The 20,247-nt window shown below is 42.5% G+C and overlaps 1 protein-coding gene across 1 annotated transcript in view; it reads left to right on the forward strand.

Annotated features, from left to right (window-relative positions):
* XPR1 (xenotropic and polytropic retrovirus receptor 1) overlaps positions 1-20,247 on the forward strand; it is a 160,335-nt gene that overhangs the window by 88,971 nt on the left and 51,117 nt on the right. Inside the window, exons 3-7 of the mRNA XM_084851285.1 lie at positions 6-107; positions 8,201-8,424; positions 14,565-14,714; positions 15,050-15,133; positions 17,436-17,517. Of these exons, the coding sequence (XP_084707411.1) occupies positions 6-107; positions 8,201-8,424; positions 14,565-14,714; positions 15,050-15,133; positions 17,436-17,517 (642 nt within the window). The remainder of the gene's footprint in view (positions 1-5; positions 108-8,200; positions 8,425-14,564; positions 14,715-15,049; positions 15,134-17,435; positions 17,518-20,247) is intronic.

Consider the following 20,247-nt stretch of genomic DNA (forward strand, 5'->3'; position numbering starts at 1 on the left):
CCCAGTCACAGATGAAGACACGGTGAAGAGGTATTTTGCAAAGTTCGAAGAGAAATTTTTTCAAACCTGTGAGAAGGAACTTGCCAAAATCAACACATTTTATTCAGGTAAAAGGTTTGTCTTCAGTTGTTTTTGGAGGGGGAGGGGAGGGGGAGAATTTATTCAATCTTTATATCACTTCTGCTGAAGATTTGATGCTGGCAACAATGGCTTAACAATCAGTGTATATTTTATATATATTACTTTACGCTTACTTAACCATGATCGTTAGACTTACCCCCGGACTCCTTACCTTTTGTGATGAACCCTTCCTTACCTTCTGTTTTTAGAAGCCTATGACTATGATTTGGAGGGAGTCAGGGGATACATCTTGTGGATTTTATTAAGGGCCCTCCACATCTTACCATATAATTTGAGTACGGTTTCCAAGTTCAGCTAACTTTGTGTTCATTTCTGTTTTTTTAGATACTAAGGTTAATGCACTTTGTATTTGTCTCACTTCTATGGTTTTGAAGTCTCCTATCATGCTAATTTGGAACCAACAAAACTTACCAAATCTGAATCTGCTCAGTTAGAACACATAATTTCCCCCTACTGGTCAGAACGCAGGCTCCAGCTTGTGGCTTGATGAGGAAGAGCTCCTTGGTCTCCTGGATTTAGCTAGTCTTTTAGGCAGGAAGCAAGGTTCATAAAGAGCATTGTAGAGCTTCCATTTCTTTTAATCAAAACAGTTTATTTAGGTGTCAGGAAGAAGGAAAAATAATCTCTTTGACTAGCTAGGGGACTCACACCTTCAGGCCTAAGGGGAAACTAATATCTCATTTTTCTTTAACAGCCAGTCATCCCATTGGAGTAAGGTGGAATGACGTTTGGTGGTGTGGGTTATCACTTGGCTCTAGCAACTAAATTAAAGTTCTTTCTCTCTTCTATGCCTCCCCCTGCTCCCAAGCTGAGAGCAAGAGAACTTTACAAGAACAGTGTAGCTATCAAAGCCAGCCACAGGAGATTTCTCATATGACAGCATGCTGATCTCTGGGCTGACTTCTACCCCCAGGATGTTCATGAAGTGACACTGGTGGCATACCTAAGGATTTGGGGAGTGGCACTGTATCCCTAACTTGATAACATAAGGAGCCATGATACGTATGGAGGATCATGGCTGTGTGATCCATCTATAAGAGTTCCCTGCATCCAGAATAAATCATTGATCACCTGGGGTTGACAATTTAGGTTATGTTATTGGTTTGAATAATATTGGAAGAAAGACAGTGCAAGCTTCTGATGATCCTGTTCCATCACAAATGCAGGGCAGACCACATGGACCTGGCAACACCTCTGGGGATGCTGGTATGTTGTCAAAGCTTGGCGAGCATGTTCAGGTTCCCTATTGCAGAAATTTTCTTACCCTACCAGAAACAAATCAAGAACATATCTGAACTCAGGGAAGTCTGGTTAGTGAACAAGCTAGACACGTAAACCATGGTTCAATCCTAGCTTGTTAGATCAAATAGAGTTTAACTAGAGTTCCCCCAAGTAAGGATGGAATAAGGAACTCTGTTTAGTTTAAAAGTGAAAGCTTCTGATTTCATGGCCATGCTAGAAGGAGAATGGTGAGTGTGTGACCCTGAATCATGGATGTAATACTGTCTCAACAGGTATTATGTCATACGGGGTTTCCAGAAAATTTTGACCTTCCAAAATTTTCCAGTGCAAATTAGGCTAATTTGGGTAGGGTCATTTGCATCAGAAAATGTTCAGTTTGCATTGGAAAAATGCTAGAAAGTGATTTAATGTAACTTATTTACTAAATACATGCGAAATAAGCAAAGCAACTAAAAAAAGTACCATATGTCATTTTTTTGTCCCAATGCACCACAGGTATTTGTCCTGAAATATGTGAGGAAGCACACTTAATGTGATTTTTAAATATGTTATATGAACAGTTTTATTGGAAGACTTGTAAAATGTAAAGACAATAGCATAGTTAACTTACATAGTTAAAATGTAAGAAACAGAGGTACTGAAAACTGTTGACACACTAATTCAACTTTCTCCAACCTAATGCCCTACTGATATTTTGGATTACAACTACCATCAGTCAGTACGGCTAACTGGAGGGCACAAGGTTGGGGAAGACTGCACTAATTAATTTTAGCAACCCAAATAACTGTACATGATACTGAAGTTGTTGGGGCACCTTCAGTTTTGTGGTCACTACTTAATAGCTCCCTTTCATACTGAGACATTTATGCATTTCAGTGACATACAGTCAGGGCCAGAAATATTGGAACAAGGATAACTGGTTTGGCAGTTGGCCTCTGTACACCACCACATTGACGTTGAAAGGAAACACACCCAAATGGGAGCGAAGTCAGGACTTTCAGCTGTAATTCAAGGGGTTTGACAAAAGTGGGGCACTAACCATTCAGGAAGGACAGCCAGTGGCATACCCCCCCCCCAATGGTTGGTGGCTCATAAGTAATGGAACAAATGGCTGACAAGCAGCTGCATGGCCAGGTGTGGCCTGTTTCCTGGGTACTCCATGACCAAGCAAGCAGATAAAAGGCGTGGAGGTGGTTCTGAGTGTTACATTTGCATTTGGTAGCTGTTCACTGGAACTCTCAACATGGGGTCCAAAGAGGTGTCCATGCGAGTGAAGGAGGCCATCATTAGGCTGAGGAAACAACATAAACCCATCAGAGAGATTGCAAAAGCAGTGGAAGTGGCCAATACAACAGTTTGGAACATCCTAAAAAAGAAGGAATTAACTGGCAAGCTCAGCAACAGCAAAAGGCCTGGAAGACCACGGAAGACTACCAAAGTGGATGACCACAGAATTCTGCTCATGGTGAAGAGGAGCCCTTTCACAACATCTAGCCAGGTCTAGAATGCTCTTGAGGAGGTAGGCATGCCATTGTCAACATCTACAGTTAAGAGACGGCTTTATAAATGTAAATACAGAGGCTTCACAACAAGGTGCAAACCACTGGTAACGCTCAAGAACCGAAAGGCCAGATTAGCCTTTGCCAGCAAACGCCTAAAAAAGCCTGCCCAGGTCTGGAATAAGATTCTTTGGACTGATGAAACCAAGTTTAACTTGTGCCAGAATGATGGGAAGAGAAAAGTATGAGAAGGAAAGGAACAGCTCATGATCCAAAGCATACCACATCATCTGTCAAACGTGGTGGAGGCAGTGTGATGGCATGGGCATGTATGGCTGCCAATGGAACCGGGTCACTGGTGTTTATTGATGACCTGACTGCTGATCAAAGCAGCAGGATGAATTCTGAAGTGTATAGGGCTATACTTTCTGCTCAGATTCAGCCAAATGCTGCCAAACTGATAGGACACCGCTTCATATTGCAGATGGATAATGACCCAAAACATACAGCAAAAGCTACCCAAGGGTTTCTGAAGGCAAAGAAGTGGGATGTTCTTCAGTGGCCAAGTCAGTCACCTGATCTCAATCCAATAGAGCATGCTTTTCACTTACTGAAGACAAAACTGAAGGCAGAAAGACCCACAAACCAGCAGCTGAAGGCAGCTGCAGTCAAGGCCTGGGAAAGCATCTCGAGGGAGGAAACTCAGCATTTGGTCATGTCCATGGGTTCCAGACTTCCGGTAGTCATTGACTGCAAAGGATTTTCATCCAGGTATTAAAGGCGTTCCTTAAGTTTGAAATGATGTTGGTTTGTTCCATTACTTATGAGACACCAACCATGGGGGTGTGTGTGTATGCCACTGGCTGTCCTTCCTGAATGGTTAGTGCCCCACTTTTGTCAAACCCCTTGAATTACAGCTGAAAGTCCTGACTTCGCTCCCATCTGGGTGTGTTTCCTTTCAACTTCAATGTGGTGGTGTACAGAGGCCAACTGCCAAAACAGTTATCCTTGTTCCAATATTTCTGGCCCTGACTGTATATGTAAGATAGGGTTAATCACCTGAAAATCATTAATTACAAGTCTGAAATTTCCAATCTTGCCTAATACTGTATTTGCAATTGACAACCATACATTGTTACTAATTAACTTATGAAACAGAAAATTTTCTATGGAAAAATAAATCCCTGGAAATTTTTCTGGAAAACATTCCACCTCGCATCACTGTCATACAGCTGATGCTTAGCCTGGGACGTGGTTTTCAGATTAAAAGTCTGAAGCAATAAATGAGTACTTCTGAGCATATGTAGAATTCTTTCTCCTGACTGCCAAGTAACCACAGTCAACCCTCACAGATTTTGAATAAGACAGGATCAGTGGGTGTTACTTTGAGGTAGACTTAAGCCTGTAATCACTTTTTGCAAATTAAAGCCCTGCATAGAGAGGTCATTAAGCTGTCATGTTTAGAAAGCACTTCCATTCCTATTAAGGGGAAGGATTTATCACACTAGGGATGTTCCTCATTGCAAACACCTTTACCATGGCTTGGCTGCTAGTTCCTGATGACACCTAACCTTTTGTTTATATAGGTAGTATCTGCTTGCATAGTCAGCCTCATAGATTCATAGCAGTCAGTGTGGCATTGACAGTTTGTTTGGCAGGTCAGGGAATGTCTGGGAATGTGATCGACAGTTACAAAATCTGGCAAGTGTCCCAGAAGGTATTGCTTTTCCTATGTCTTAGCCAGAGAGGCTTCCCTTCTGGTAGTATAGTCAGCAAGTAACATGGCATGTAGTAAACAACGAACATTACGTTTGCTTTGAATTCCAGACCCTTGTTCTCATCAGTGTAGTTTAAGTCACTGAGGCCAAGCAGATATGAATTAATGCAGGAACTGAATCTTAGGTAGAAACTGTAGATCAACAATGCAAGTCCTTTGAAACAGTCCAATGGTACGGTTATCGTGTATGTGTGGTGAGGCTAGTCCTATGATCATATTTATATTTGTGCTGCTCTTGCATGTGCCCACTCAGTGTTATAATGAAGAACCAAATGTTTTGAAGTGTTTACTGGTTTGTAATATTAAATAAATTAAATTCTTGTCTTACTTGTGTTGCCAGTTTCAGAGATGTACACTTCCCATTTTGGCCAACATTTCTAGACATTCTGGTCATGGGTATTCAATATTTTGCTTCAACTTTGGCCCTAAAAATGGCCTCAGAGCGGCGTTCTTGTATTCACAAAGAGAGTAAAGAGGGAATAAGAAGCTTTACTTACTTTAACCAAAATTGTTTTATCTTTGAAGTTCAGATGTTCCTCTTTGGAAGGACTGTGGCATAAGGTTCTGAGTGTTGTTGAAGTTTGGTGGATTTCCCTAAAAGGCCTTATCAGTGGCAGGAGGCGGGTTGTACCATATATAATTGTTGATCAGACTATGTTATCTAAGTTGCTAACACATTGAAAGGCCCTCTGGAGATCATGTATTCTAAAATGCATAGATAACAGCAGGTTTTGTTCCACTGTTAACAGTTATCATTGCTTCCAAAAGATAAACCCCAATTAGGCCTTCATTTAAAGTTGCGTGCTCACAAGATCCCTGCCAAGGCATGCATTTATTTTGATTCTTTCCTCTTCTGTCAGATGAACCATCCAATGTAATTGGCCTTGCAGAAAGAAGTGCCATATGGTAGCTGGATAGGATTCACTTCAGCATTCATAGATGCTGTAGAATTTATTCTGATAGTTAACTCTTAAAAGATTTTGACATTACAGAAGTCTGCCAAAAACTAGTTTTAGATTGGATATGAACTGCAGAAGTGTGTAATAGTATTTAGTGCCGACTACCACATGCTTGGTCAGCTTGAGCTTTCAGTGGACTTCAGTCTGTAGATTGGGTTGGGATCTCTTCTCCCCGCCCTTGCGTGCAATTCACGTGTCAGTTTTTGCCAGTTTTCCTCATCTCAGATTGAGTGAAAAAATTGTATTTGCAGTGCATATTACTTCTAGATATTGGAACAGCTGTTGGTATGTTGGCAAGAAAAAGATGCTTGTAGCTTGCCAATATTTTGACAGCTAAGGATTTGCCAGTGTTTTGATAGCTATTGATTTGAACAGGTATACTTAGGTTAAATTTCCAGTTCAGCTATAGACAAATTACTGGACAATCACAGAGCCACAGTAAAAAAAGAAAAAGAAAAAAAGAGGAATGCTGATAATTTATTTAGAGTGAATGAGAAAAGAGATGCTGATTCTAGAATAGATCATAAAACATGTTGTTTCTCCTTTGCGCTAGAAGGTAGCTTTGGGTATTTGTTCTTCCATAGATGCCCAGTCATGGCCCATAGAAGCAGTTGGTATGTATTCTGAAGAGAAAATAGATTTTCATTTTAGTTTTTTCTCCTTTTTTTCTGTTGAGGAAAAAAGGCTAACCAACCCAGTCACCCTGTTTCTCCAATTGTAGGCAAGCCAAATCTATCATACATATTTTAAATGGTGTGTAGTGATATTGACACACCCAGAAGTCTCCAGTCAGTGCTTTAGGGAGAAATCCTACGGCTGGTAGACAGAGGCTAGATGGCCATAGGATATGCTGTTTTCCGGGAACCGACCTCGGAGCCTGCGCTCTGAGGTTGGTTCCCGGAAAACCAACCTCCCCACACTTCCACACTGCCTTGGAGGCAGTGCGGAACAGCCCCATCCTCCGCACTAGCAAGATGAGCACAGAGGGGCTGAAAAGGGGCATGGCTGGGGGCATTCTGGGGCAGGGAGAGCGTAGCTGCATGTACAGCACATCCTGTGTTGTTGTACAGCAGCCTCCTTCCCCGCTCCATGCTCCTGAGTCTAGACAGCCACAATTGGGGCAGGGGAAGTGCAGAGGATCCCCTCTGTGCTTCTCCTGCCCTGCTTAGGATAGGCCATCACCTCCAAGTTTGGAGGCGGCCGCCTATCTTGATAGGATTGCGCCCTTAACATCTGAAAGGCACAACTAAATTGTTTAAATTGTAGGAGTAGGCTGTCTCACATGTTTTAAAATATACATAATGTATTGTTTTGTCACAGCTATATAGAACTGCTAATGGAAGCAATTGGATTGCAATTACTTAAACATTGGTACAGAGGGAACAGTATGGTTTAGCTGGAATTAGGGAAGAGCTACTGGTAAAACTTAAAGGAAATTTTAACTTGAATATTAGGAATAAGTTGCACTGAGAGATTTCAGTGGAATAGCACTGTGTTAGTTATCCAATTTCATATCTCTGCTACTATTAAATGGTGTGAAGCTACTAAACTGCAAGACAGGAGGGGAAAGTGCTTGCTTTACTTACTGAATTGGCTTTGTGTTTGAAAGGATTCAAATGCTTTGTCTCAGAACCAGTCAAGGTAGTGTTGGCCATTATCAGTAATAACTAAGCTGAAGCTACAGAAAGATCGGTCTGAACATATTTAATGATGATCTTGAAACTGCGCAGATGACTTAAATATTATACATGTGAAATACACAAGAAAGCTTTTTCTTCTTCTAGATGCGTTAGACCCTGTCACACTTATCCATGCTTCCTAACTTCTAGGCTTGACTACTACAATGTCCTCTATGTGGGGCTGTCCTTGAAGAGAGTCTGAAGCTTAAACCAGCGCAGAATGCCGCTGCATGCCTCATATTGTGCATATTCAACCTTTTTTGCCTAAGTGGCACTGGCTGCCAACTTGCTTCTGGGCCCAATTCAAAGCGCTGGTTTAACCTTTAAAGCATTGCACAGTCTGGGACTTTCATACCTTAACGATCGTCTCTCCTCATATGATCCTGTTCACTAGTTTAGTTCTAGTCAGCAGAGTTTACAGTCCATGCTGTTTCTGGGGCACGTTTGGATGGTGATGGACAAGAATTACACTTTTACAGTAATTGTCCCATATTTGTGGAATCTCATTCCAATTAAGTTTGTCATGGTCTAACCATGTGTTCTAGAATTATAAAGAGGAACTATTTCCAGAGGAATAGCTATGTTAGTCTGTTGCAGCAAAAACAAGAAAGTCTTGTGGCACTTCTTGTGTTTCTTCATAAAGCATATAAAATCAGTCACTTGAGGACCATAAAAACAGGCCTATTTTCCAAGTCAAGACAGTTTGGCAGAAGCTTAGGCTGAGTTCAAAGAATAGGTAGAGAATAGTGCCACCTTTCCCAGTATTCATTAAGGTTGGTTTTCTGTCAATACGGTTATGTCACATGTTCATACAGTGTTCCTATCTAAATAGCCTGAAGTAAAACTTGGGTACATGTTCATTTGTAGCATTGTGTGATCACATTCCATTGTTTTCTTCTATAGAGAAGCTTGCAGAAGCGCAGCGCAGATTTGCTACACTACAGAATGAATTGCAGTCAACTTTGGATGCACAGAAAGAAACCAGTGGTCTTACTACTCTGCGGCAGCGTAAAAAGCCAGTCTTCCATCTGTCCCATGAGGAGCGTGTTCAGCATAGGAACATCAAAGACCTAAAACTGGCCTTCAGTGAGTTCTACCTCAGCCTCATCCTGCTGCAGAACTATCAGGTACCATCCATACTCCTTAAGGCACGGTGGTATCATTTGCTTTTCTATTGAAGCGTTTGTTTGTTTGTTTGCTTATTTATTTATTACATTTCTGTACTGCCCAAAAGCTGAAGATCTCGGGGTAGTTCACAACAATTAAAACCATAAAATGCAACATGAGAAGATAAAATATAAAAGTTTAAAACTATAGTATAAAATAAAAATAAAAACCAAAATAAAACCTAGCAGCAATGCAAAGATTTTAAATACAGTAAAATGTTTAAAACAACAAAAACTGAAAGACTGAAATGCCTGGGAAAATAAGAATGTCTTCACCTGGTGCAGATAAGAGCACAATGCAACTGCCAGATGAGCCTGTCTGGGAAGCTCATTCCACAAATGGGGTGCCACAACAGAAAAGGCCCTTTTCTTAGTAGGCATCCACTTTACTTCTGAAGAAAGACCACTGAGGATGATCTTAGGGTCCCGGGAAGTATATATAGGAGGAGATGATCCTTCAGGTAACCTGGGCATTAAGCTGGGAAGCTCAAATCTTGGTAACAAGCGACTTGATTATTCACTTGGAGTTTCTTTTGATGGGATTTATAGGTCTCCAGCTTGCCATCCATCTGATTAAAGATGTATATGAAGCTTTTGGGCGAGGTCATACAACAATTCAGACTTCACTCGACACCATGATTTAGGGGATTATAAACATGCCACACACTTAAATGGAGAGCTTGAGCCCGCAGCTCATTTCAATACTCCAGCAGAGGTTGAGAAGTGTGGCCCTCCGGATTATGTTGGACTTCAGTTTCCATTAGCCCCAGTTAGTGTGGCCAGTGGTCAGGGATGATGGGAGTTGCAGTCCAACAACATCTGGGGGGCCACACATTCCCCATCCCTGGTTTACAAGCTTTTCTGAGCTGACACAGAGGCTTTAAACAGGGTTGTATCATTATATTGGTATAAATCCATTTGTTAGCCATCTTTTGAACCTGGATTGTGCATATAGTCTGTGTTTGGTAGATTGTTTTTAATTGGATGCTGGCTGAAAACATGAATCCAGAAAGAGAAACGTGGAAGACCCTATGACTTCTGGGAGAAATCTCTTCTTTAGGTTGGTGAGGGGAGAGTTGTGTAGCTCTCCCCTCACCAACCTGAAGAAGAGATTTAGTGATGGGAATCAATGCATCAGTGATGGGGAACAGTATTTTGCTTGTTCACTCAGGTCTGCAGGTTTGTGGTGCTTCCAGAACTGTCACTGTGCCTGGACCTTCAAGTCATGTAATGAAGCTGCCTTATATGTAGTGGCAGCCCCTCTCCGGATCACAGGCAGAGGTCTTCTCCATCACTTTGTAGCCATGCTTTTACCTGGAGATGTGGATATATCTATCTGGAACCTTCTTCATGCAATACATGTGTTGTACCATTTTGCTAACCAGTCCATACCATCTCCACATTCAGTGCACAAACATGCCCCCAGGCAATGGTGGAACTAAGGCTGGACTTTGGGGCCAGGGGCCAGGGCCCCACAGCACCCCCCCCCCAGTGATCACCCAGGGGGCAGCAGGTGATGGGAGAAGCTGCAAATGGGCATAGGGTTGCTGTAGCTTCCTTTTTTCTTATTTGTAAAAACACGGTATAGCCAGGAGCTGGCCTGTCATGTATGTACATGGTCACAGATGCTCTTTTTATTACCTTAAGTTTAAAAAAATACATTATCCTTTTCTACAACAAAATGGAGCTTATTCTCAAGTAAATGTGTTTAGCATCAGGGCAGCAGAAGCAACTTCCATTTTCTTCCTGTAGTCATGATGGTGCTATGATTTAAGTGAATTTAAAATGCAAAACTGCACATGCTCAGAGTATTTCTTTTGGATTGTGAGGTGGTGGGGACGAAAAGAAGAGTTAGTTGTGTGCTTCAAAACTGAAGGTAACAGAGCGTGCAGCACGGGTAATTATGTAAATGACAGGGGCATGCGCACCATGCATGGGAGCAAGGGGAGAAGCCACGATGGCTTCTTTTCTCCCCGTGATTGTCTGAACCCAGACAGTGACTGGATTCAGACAACACGATAACCCACACTCAAGGATTAAGTATGGGTTGAGTGTGGGTTGTCACTGAACCATGGGTTGTTGAAACGTGGGTTATCGTGTTGTCTGAACCCAGCCACACTAACAAACCATGGTTTGTTAGTGCAGCTGGGTTCAGTCAACATGATAACCCTTGTTTCAGTGACAGCCCGCACTCAACCCATACTCAACCCTTGAGTATGTATTATTGTGTTGTCTAAACCCAGTGATTGAGTGAGCTGGTTCAGACAACATGACAGCCTACTTTGGGTTAATTTACTTGCAGGGGCTGTCGCATCTTGCCAGGCGCCATTTGTGCATGGTGTCTGTGGCCGCCTGACTTATCATGGGTTATGTTGTGTAGGAGTTGTTTGAGGGTTTAGACAACCCTCAACTAACCCTAAAACAAAACATGGGTTATTTGAGGGTTGTCTGTCCCTGAAACAACCCCTGCCACCTGGGTTCACATAACATCACAACCCATGGCAAGCCGGGCACCCATGGGCATCATGCAAAAATGATGCAACAACCCCTGTTGGTAAATTAGCCCTCAGTGGGCTGTTGTGTGGTGCAAACCAGGACAGTGTGTCACTGTAGTCTTTCTGTGGCCAGGTTTGTATGATCAGCGGGGGAAATGATGCAGCATGGGTTGTTTCCCCCACCCCACTGTGTGCTGCTCACATGTCTGGCATTTCCTTAATTATCCGTGCTGCAGGTTGCCATGTTGTCTGAACTCAGTGCATGGCAGGGATGGCTTCTAACCCACCCCACAACCCTTCCAACTACAACCCTACTATGGGTTGGGGGGGGTTAGAAGATGCCCCCACCATGCCACGCACCGGGTTCAGATGACACAGCACCCTATGACCTGGCGTGGGGGAAACAACCCATACTGCATATTTTCCCCCACTGTTTGTTCAATATCGGTCTCTCTGTCTCTCTCTCAATCTGTGTATCGCCTCTTCTGTAAATGGCAGTAATAGCTATGACTTCCCCCTTTGGCTAAGAACAATGGAAGGTAGGAGTGGGCTTGTTTCTCACAAAACGGGCAGAATACGTGCAAAGATACATTTTGCATCACATCTCTGGTTCTGTAAGGGTAAGAAACTTGCCTTTTCTTTTTCTTTTAAATGAAAGCTGGAAATCTAAAGGTCCAAATGGGTAACAGATGGCCAGGCCTTAAACAACCCTCTCATAACCCTAAAACAGACCCTGTTATGAGAGGGTGGTTTAACCCTTGCATAACTCATTCTTGCTGGGTTTGTATGACACAACAACCGCTGAGTGGGGTTTGCGTATTCAAAATGGTGGCTGCGCATGCCCTGCACGCCTGCAGCCTCACTGTGGGTTAAATAACCCATGCTGGGCTGTCATGTCGTGCAGTAAGCCCCATTGTTTCTTACCCTCTCCAAACTGTGGTGCTAGCAAGACCCTCAGCAGGGGAATGTGTGCTGCTAAGTATTCTTTCCAGAGGATCTGGGGTAGTTGCAGCTGGTCAGTGGATTTGTGGAAGCCTGTTGGGAACAGAGAGTGTTGAAGAGAATATTTGGAACTAGCTGATCAAAATGAGAGTGCAGCAGCATCAGGAAGGCCACAGGTTCCCTGCCCCTGCTTTACCAGAACAACTCAAATATTCAATTCAGACATAACTCCAAGCCATGGTTTGTGCTATAGAAAAGAGCCCCATGCTCACTCCCACCTGGCCTTTCATTTCCCCTCTCTCTAAAATTTTCAGATGAATACGCTGTGTGTTGAGCTGTTGATCTCTGAAATTGTGCAGTTGGAGTGGAAAGATTCTTACATGAATTCAAGCACACGTGATGTAGTAATATTAGGCTTGACAATAGCTTCAGCTTCCTGAGGCATGTAAAAAGCTATAATTACTCCCACAGCAAGCAAAATTATTCAACACAGAAAAATCGATGGCTAAAATCATGACTTTGTTTCATTTTTCATTTCAGCTTTATGAAATAAGGCACAACTGTCTCAAGGGAGGGAAATGCTGGGTTTCTTCAAGAGAAAGTAATTAAAGTTTCTCACTGGCAGTAATATAGATAATTAATGCATTGGCTTCCTGTTCCCATCTCCCCATCCTTTTCCTTCCCTTCCATACTGCTGAGCTCCAATATTAAATCACTGCAGGCATAATTAAATTGAAAATAATTTCAGTAGAGCTGTTGTAACCTCTCCCATAGGCACAGTATTCTGCTATTCTTTGTTTTCTTTTAAATTTGGCCTTGCATTTGTGTGACTGCCTTAAAACGAAATCACTTTCTAAATACCATTATTGCAGATCTTCGGGTGTATGGTTTAAAATGAACCTTGAAAGAAAATCAAACCCTTTTGTACATCACCAGACACTCTTCTATGTATAATAAAATATGCCATGGCATAAAAACAATATAGTGTGGACTTGTGCCTTCTACCAGTTTGTTAATTTTTATTTATTTATTTATTTATTTATTCATTTAATTTCTATACCGCCCAATAGCCGAAGCTCTCTGGGCGGTTCACAAAAATTAAAACCAAACGGCACACAATAAAACAATTTAAAATGCATAGAACATTAAAACCACAATATAACAACACAACCACAATAAAACCTAGCAGCAGTGCAAAAATTTAAAATACAGATTTAAAACAGCAAAGCTAAAAATCTAGAAACCTAAAATGCTAGAATTCAGTCCCATGTGCTGCAAGACAATGAGTTGATGTACAAGTACACTTAGTACTTAATCTTGTCTTTCCTTTTTTGTAATAAGCTTGATCAGGATATTATGACTTCCCTCTGATTTGAACAACTAGTATTTAAAATAAGCTTTGATTGTTATTTTGAACAAAAATAACTGTTCAGGTTTAATGAAGTGTTTAATAGCTTTTTGGGTTACAAGGATATGCCACTATGTATTTTGATGTATGATCTCTGGTGTTTCTAACTTGCAAGCGTTGTCCAAATAAAGGAACCTTGACTAGACTGTCTTGAAGTCATGGCAGAGCATAGTTAAGAGAGCAAAGGCCATAAATGCCTTCACATTTTTTGAAATGCTCATGTCCTGTAGTAAGGCTTATTCAAGTGCCTTTAAACAGATTCACTTTGACCAGATTCACATGTGTGTGGGTGGATAATAAGCCATGGTGGCTTATTAGCCACCCCCATGCATATGCTGCCCAATTTCCCTAATTACTGGTTAGCCTACTCTGTTGTAGGGTTACCAGGTGGTTTGTTAACCGCCCCAGCCACTCACCCTCACCAGGTTCACACATAACTATGAGCCACACCCGGCGAGGGTAATTAGGAAAATGAGGTGGCACGTATGGAAGTTGTTAACAAGTCACCATGGCTTATTAACCACTTTTGTGTTGCCTGAACCAGGTCAGCGTTTCTCCCAGTACTGACCACTTCACACTATTTTGGAGTGTACATTGAAGATATATTAAAACATACACCAAAAAAGATAGAATGTATTAATGTGACACAGGTGTTCCAGAAATCCTGTGTGATACAGGAAAATTTATCAGTGAGCTGGGAATGTAACTTGGTTGCAAACCCTACATTTTTCCCCGCTGTGTACAGTGTTGAACTTCCCTTAGTAAATGCAGTCAGCCCTTGCACATCAGGGATTATGTGTAAGGGCATTAAGAGAACAGGGTGTGGCTTGCAGGCAAACTTCAGCCCTGATTACTCTCATTTAAAAACACAGTGTACAGGATGCAGTGTCTGAACTCCTCCTTTAAGATCATAACCCGTGAAGGAATTATTTTTTGTTTTAAATATGAATTGATTGTTCCCAATCTCTTTTTAGCTCATCATATCACCTGGAAATATTAGGATGGTCTTTGATTGCATTCTGTCACTGCCAGTAGAACTGTTTATATCCTATTGTTTTCCTTAAACTATAGCCTATCCAACTTTGGCATTCAAATGGTTTTAGCATATTTTTAAAAAGCTATGCTGAAAAGATTTTGAAGCTCCCTTCTCCAGAAGTTTAATTAACCTTTCCAGTTCTCCAGATCAAATCAAAGTGAAAGTTGTAAAAAGAACCAAAAGAAAATAATGTGGTGGCGGGTTTTTTCTTTATCTTTAGAATCTAAACTTCACAGGATTCCGTAAGATCCTGAAGAAACATGACAAGATCCTGGAGACACCCCGAGGTGCAGATTGGAGAGTGGCTCATGTTGAAGTGGCACCCTTCTATACTTGCAAGAAAATCAATCAGCTCATCTCTGAAACAGAGGTAGAGTATGTTAACCTGTGTGTATTGTCTCTCCTCAGACAAGCCAAAAATATGCTTGCTTATTGGTGATTCTTCTGTATTCTTGAAATGCTGCTAACCAGTTTCTTGCTATAGTGTATTTCTCAATGTATTATACAGTATATGAATAATCCACTGAATTTCTGGCACGTTTTCATGTGTCTTGGGCTTGACTGCACATTCTGCTTTATGGCACTGCTGTGGTAGTTAATATCAACTCAGCTTCTATTGTGTAATTTTATCATCATTCTGCAAAACATTTTTAATAAGTAGGTCTTCAATTCAGTCAATGGTTGTTTTTCGTTTTGGTTCTTTAGACCGTTGTGACGAATGAGTTGGAAGATGGAGACCGACAGAAAGCCATGAAGCGGTTACGTGTCCCACCATTGGGAGCAGCACAGGTGATGGAAAAAAATAGAAGTGCTTAACTTTTTTTATCCCCCAGATATGATAGTGCAAAATTAATACTTGCCATTGATAGAGCTGGTATGGGCAAAGTCTGATGTCTTTTCTTTCACATTTAAATGCGTGACTTTGACTACAGAGGACTTGCAAGAATAAAGACAGAGCAGAAAGACTGCTGAGATCAAGAAAAAGTTGCTTGTGTGTTTAAAACCTGGAGCTTACCATCTGGCCCTACAATAATCTCCAGTTCAAGGACCTATTTCATTATGTACCTCTGCTGCTTATTCCTATTCAAGTTTGCAAGTGAAGAGTTCTGTAATCCCTCCATCCAGTAGAAAGAGCAACAGACACTTTTATAGAGCCATCACCTTATTAGATACTTCAGCCACTTCTCCCAAGACATAGGTAAAAGTTTCTTTCAGGCCCAGAGTGTCAACACCTGGCATACTTGATCAGCTATCAACACCTATAGGGGCTGATGTCTTCCCTGGGTCCCCACTGCCATACCCCCTCAGCATTGCTGCTGTTAGCCACTGCAACTTTGGCTTCCTGGTGGTGGGTTGCTGGCCCTGGCAGTGGTGCAGCTGCCACCCCCTACCCCCTACCAGGCATGCTTGCTGTCAGGAGCGCCCTAGCTGTCTCTTAAAGTCCCCTCCAGGAGCCAAAACAAGATGCAGACAACAGAGATTCTTTCCAAGGCTTTATTCCTTTACAACTTAATGACTCTTTCAGATGCTAATTGCCAGCGACTAAGCAAGGAACTGCAAAGGGTATGTTAGCAGGGTAACCTAAGCTCCATGTACGCAGTTGGTCCCCGTTTGGAGGAGAAGGGCGGGAAAGCTCTGAAACTTATGGGCTAGGAGGGGAGGCTCCCCCTGTTACCCGTGGGGCATCGGGGTGCAGCCATTGCTGTAGCGCCAAGTGGGCTGAGTGCGTCCTCTTGGTGTCCTCCACCTTGCGCCTCTCTCTGCGCCGGCGCCTTGCATCTAGCAATAACCGATCTCCCCCTCTTTCGCTGCCAGGGTCACTATCTCTCCCAGGAATGTGAGCAGGGGGGCCTCTCCCTGAAGCTGTGCCTCTGAGAGACGAGCAGGCTCCTCTCTCACGGGTTGTAGCTCTTCCTCAGAATCAGAGCTGCTTTGGGGCTCAGGCTCAGTTCCAACCCAGATACTTACCTGGTAGTGTCATCAGCACTGTAATTGCTTGGGAGATGAGTAGCTGCTTGGCACTGGGCAGCCATCTTTTATCTCCCACAAGGCCTGACATCAATAAAAAATAAAAATAAAATACAATTTCATGATTTAAAAAAATGCTGGGGATTGCACTGTGGGACATTAAAACATGGTGGGAACTGCTTGACACTTACCCCACTGTAGCACCGACCTTGGGTTAGGCTGCGCTGAGAGAGAGGGAGAGTGGTGGCTCCAGCAATTCCTGGGGGGATGTGGTGATGTCCTGGTAGTTGTAGAGGATCAGCAGCACTATACTAAGGGCCCACTCAAGCCTGGCCCTGGGCTATTTAATCCTTTTCCCCAATATTATTAGCAGCTCTTTCATATCTTCCCTTTTCACCATTTCACATCATTTTACAAAGGAGATCCATAGTTAGATCCCCCAATGTATTTTCACTTAAAACCAGCATGAAGAGATGCCTCCCCGCCCCCACTGAGGAGATGCTCTCCCCTTCTGCTGTTTGCCCTACTCAGGGGTATAATAAGTACCTGTATTTTTCCCCAGTGGGGTAAATGGGAGATAGGGGGCATTTATGTTGGGGAATATTACACAGGTAGGGAAGCATTGAAAACCTTCCCCAACATTGCTTTGCCAGTCCGGATGGGCAGGCAGATGTCTTTTAAGTGAAAGAGATCACAGATCTCCCACGAAATGTGTAGGCCTAAGCAACCTGAACAAACACCTGGCGTGGTATAAGCAGAGAACTCGGCTGCAATTAATGTTGGCAGGGAAAGGTTCAGAGACTGGTTTGCTTGTGTGGGAGTGTCAATAGAATGTATTATGTCTGAGAAAGGTAAGGGAGAGTTTGAACAAATTAATGTGTGTTGCTGGCCCTTCTGCCCTTTCTCAGTTGAAAACACGGAGTCTGTTAAAAACAGCAAAAACAAAATGAAAAGAGAATCAAGAGTTATAAAGGATCTGTTCTGAGATGGTCTTGAATAATTGTACAGGGAGCTTTTCTTTGTGAGACTGAGTTGTCTCTGATATAATTGAAAATGCAACAGTTTACTTGAACTGAAAAACAGATGATTTTTTTAAAAAAGCTATTTTCTGTTCTATCTGCAGCCTGCACCAGCATGGACTACTTTCAGGGTTGGGTTGTTCTGTGGAATATTCATTGTGCTGAATGTTACCCTCATACTTTCAGGTTAGTCTCTTAACTATAATGCTACACTTGCAACTTAAGTCCAGGGGGTAGGGGGATTTGGATGACCTATTCATGAGCTGATTGATTTCACTGTAAGTGAATAGTGGTTATTACTTAATGTGACAAAAATGCTATTATAAAGCCAGCAAATGATAGGGGTTTCAGACTAACCAGGCTAACTCAAGAACTGGATAAAGTATCTTATAAATGGAGTATTAATTGCCTCAGGATTAAAGTCACAATTATATTTTAAAAGGCTGGTATTTTCAGTCAAACCAATTTTTAAAACTAATAGTAGCAGCAGTAATAAGTTATCCCCGTTTTAATACATAAGGTGCGGGTTTGCATGTAACACTAAGCCACCCCTGCAAATAAGCTATGCAGTGTAGGTTGATTGCTGAACAACCCAAGATACATCCAACAGACAATCGGGCTTGCCGTGGGTTGTTCCCCTGCTCCTTCCCCCTTGGTCCTTCAGCCAGCTTCTTCACGTGTCCCAGGGGACTTTGCAGCAAAAACCGTCTTGTCTCCCAATCTCCACTCCAATGCTACTGGGTTTTGTTCCCCAGCTTGTAATTTTTATATATTTGCTGCCTCAAAAATGAACAACTGGGGTTGCAATTTAAAAAATTATTATTATTTTGTCGGTCTTTCGCAGGTGTGCAGGTGCACACTTATAGCTGTCGGATATGTGGAGTCTTGCCTAGTCAATTTCCTTCTCTTTTTCAGCTGTCAAAGGGAGCAGCAAAGGGGAGTAGGTAACATACAAGAAAATTGACAAGACAAGGTTGCCTATTGGTTAATCTGCGCACAGTTGTGAATTTCTGAGGGGGAGAAATGATACTAGGGGAAGGAGGGACCCAGTGCCACAATTCAAAAGCACAGAGAATTGGGGTAATAAACTCAAAGGAGTAAGTGCACCAAATGGGAGTGGGAAATAATATATCTCCCTTGGCAACATGCTACTCTGGTTCTTCAGTGTTAGACTGACAGCTCTTAGTGTCCTCCACCTTTTCAACCCTTTCCTAGTACTCCAGCTGCTTTGGAAAGGGAAGATCTTATCCCCCCGCCCCCCGTGGCTCCTTTACAGAACACTTATTGCTGCAGCTACTGTTATTCCCTGACAGTTAAAAAAAAAAAAAAACTCAGAAAAGTATGCAAATTTAATGGCTGGGAAGTTAATGGAGGTGAAATTTGTGTAAATTTAAGGGCTAGTAAGTACATGGAGGGGAAATTTGTACACCTACATTAACTGCTGTGTTACTTCACGTGCACAGATTTTCCCTCCATTTACTTTCCCGTCCCTCCAAATGCACAAATTTCCCCAACATTAAAAAAAAAACCTTAGAAGGTGGCCGAATGGGAAGGAGCAGATGTGGCGCCAGCATCAGCAGTACTTACACACGCGCGCGCACACACAGGACCCCATTCACTTGGTCCCATGCTGCTGCCTTCCAAGGGTTTCTGTATGAACTGTCAGGGAACCCCAGTAATCACAGCAGTAAGTGCTCCAAAATGGCTGGGAAAAAAGCTAGGTTGGCTGAGCAATGGGGAAGAAATGAAGGAAGGTTTGTTTCAGTGGGGAGATGCCTGCCAGCACATTAGGGAAAAAAAAATAAGAAAATATTTTAGCCCGTTTTGAGTTGCTGAGCAGATACTGGCATCTGGGTGAGTAAGCCTGCAATTCTGTTCACACTGACATGGGAGTAGACCTCATTTAACATGGTGGGACTTGCTTTCTTGCTTCTAAGTAAACATGCTTAGAACCAGACTGCACAGGCAAGCTTTTTTCCCCTTTTGGTGCAAGGAAGAAAGTTTGTGCTTTCTGAAGAAAATAGTTATATGTTATATGGTAAAAAAGAAGAAGAAGAAAATAGTAATACTTCAGCCTTTTTCCCAAAGAAGGAACTAAAAGGTTTGGTTTTCTTTATTTACTGTGCAGGGAAGGAGAAGGATTCTTTACCTCATTGCTCAGTTGATGAGCATATTTGTTCAGCAGTCAGAAAAGACTGGTGGGTTTTTTCCCCTTCCAACATATGGTGGTTGTAAACCCTCTTAATTCCCTCTTCCATGCCAACCCTCACTCATTTTCCACTGATGCTGCATCAGAATGGGACTCTAGGGACAGCTGAGAGGGTGCTTCCCCTCGCAGCTCAGACTTCTCTTGCTGTAATCAAAAAAAGGTACCAGAGTATCTGTGTATCTCTTACTTTAAGGAGCAGAGATGGAAGTGCTGATTTTAAAGTGGGTTTGGATGGCCCTGAAAGTAGCTGGACTCAAAATGCATGCACTAGAGGCAGTGCTCAAATTACAGGGTGGCCCCAGCAACCTTATCTTTTGTGATGACCGCCTTAGTGACTGTTTTAGAAGGTTCCAGGAGGGCATGACTTGTTTGTTGTCCATGCCTAGATCTCCCCACCATGTGTGTCTGTGGCATGTAACTGGCTGAGGAAGGCTGATCTCCTGTTTGATCACATTTCAGCTGTCTGTGCAAATCCAGCCATGATAAGCCGCTAGGCAGGTTCTCTCCAAGGCTGCCTGCTTGCCGTGCTCCCTCCATTAACTTGGTTTGGTCAGATCTTTATGTCAGTCTCCTGCCCACACCCCAAAGGTCCCAACTGCTTTAGATGCTGTGTACACTGCCTGAGGGAACTTTCCAGCTATGTGCAACAACCTCGCTGCTTTAAAACTTACCTTCTACCTGAGGAAATGTCAGGATCTACCAGAAAC

The sequence above is a fragment of the Heloderma suspectum genome, chromosome 4, assembly GCF_057233095.1.
Source record: "Heloderma suspectum isolate Gila_16-S chromosome 4, 16-S_ref, whole genome shotgun sequence".
NCBI lineage: Eukaryota > Metazoa > Chordata > Lepidosauria > Squamata > Helodermatidae > Heloderma > Heloderma suspectum.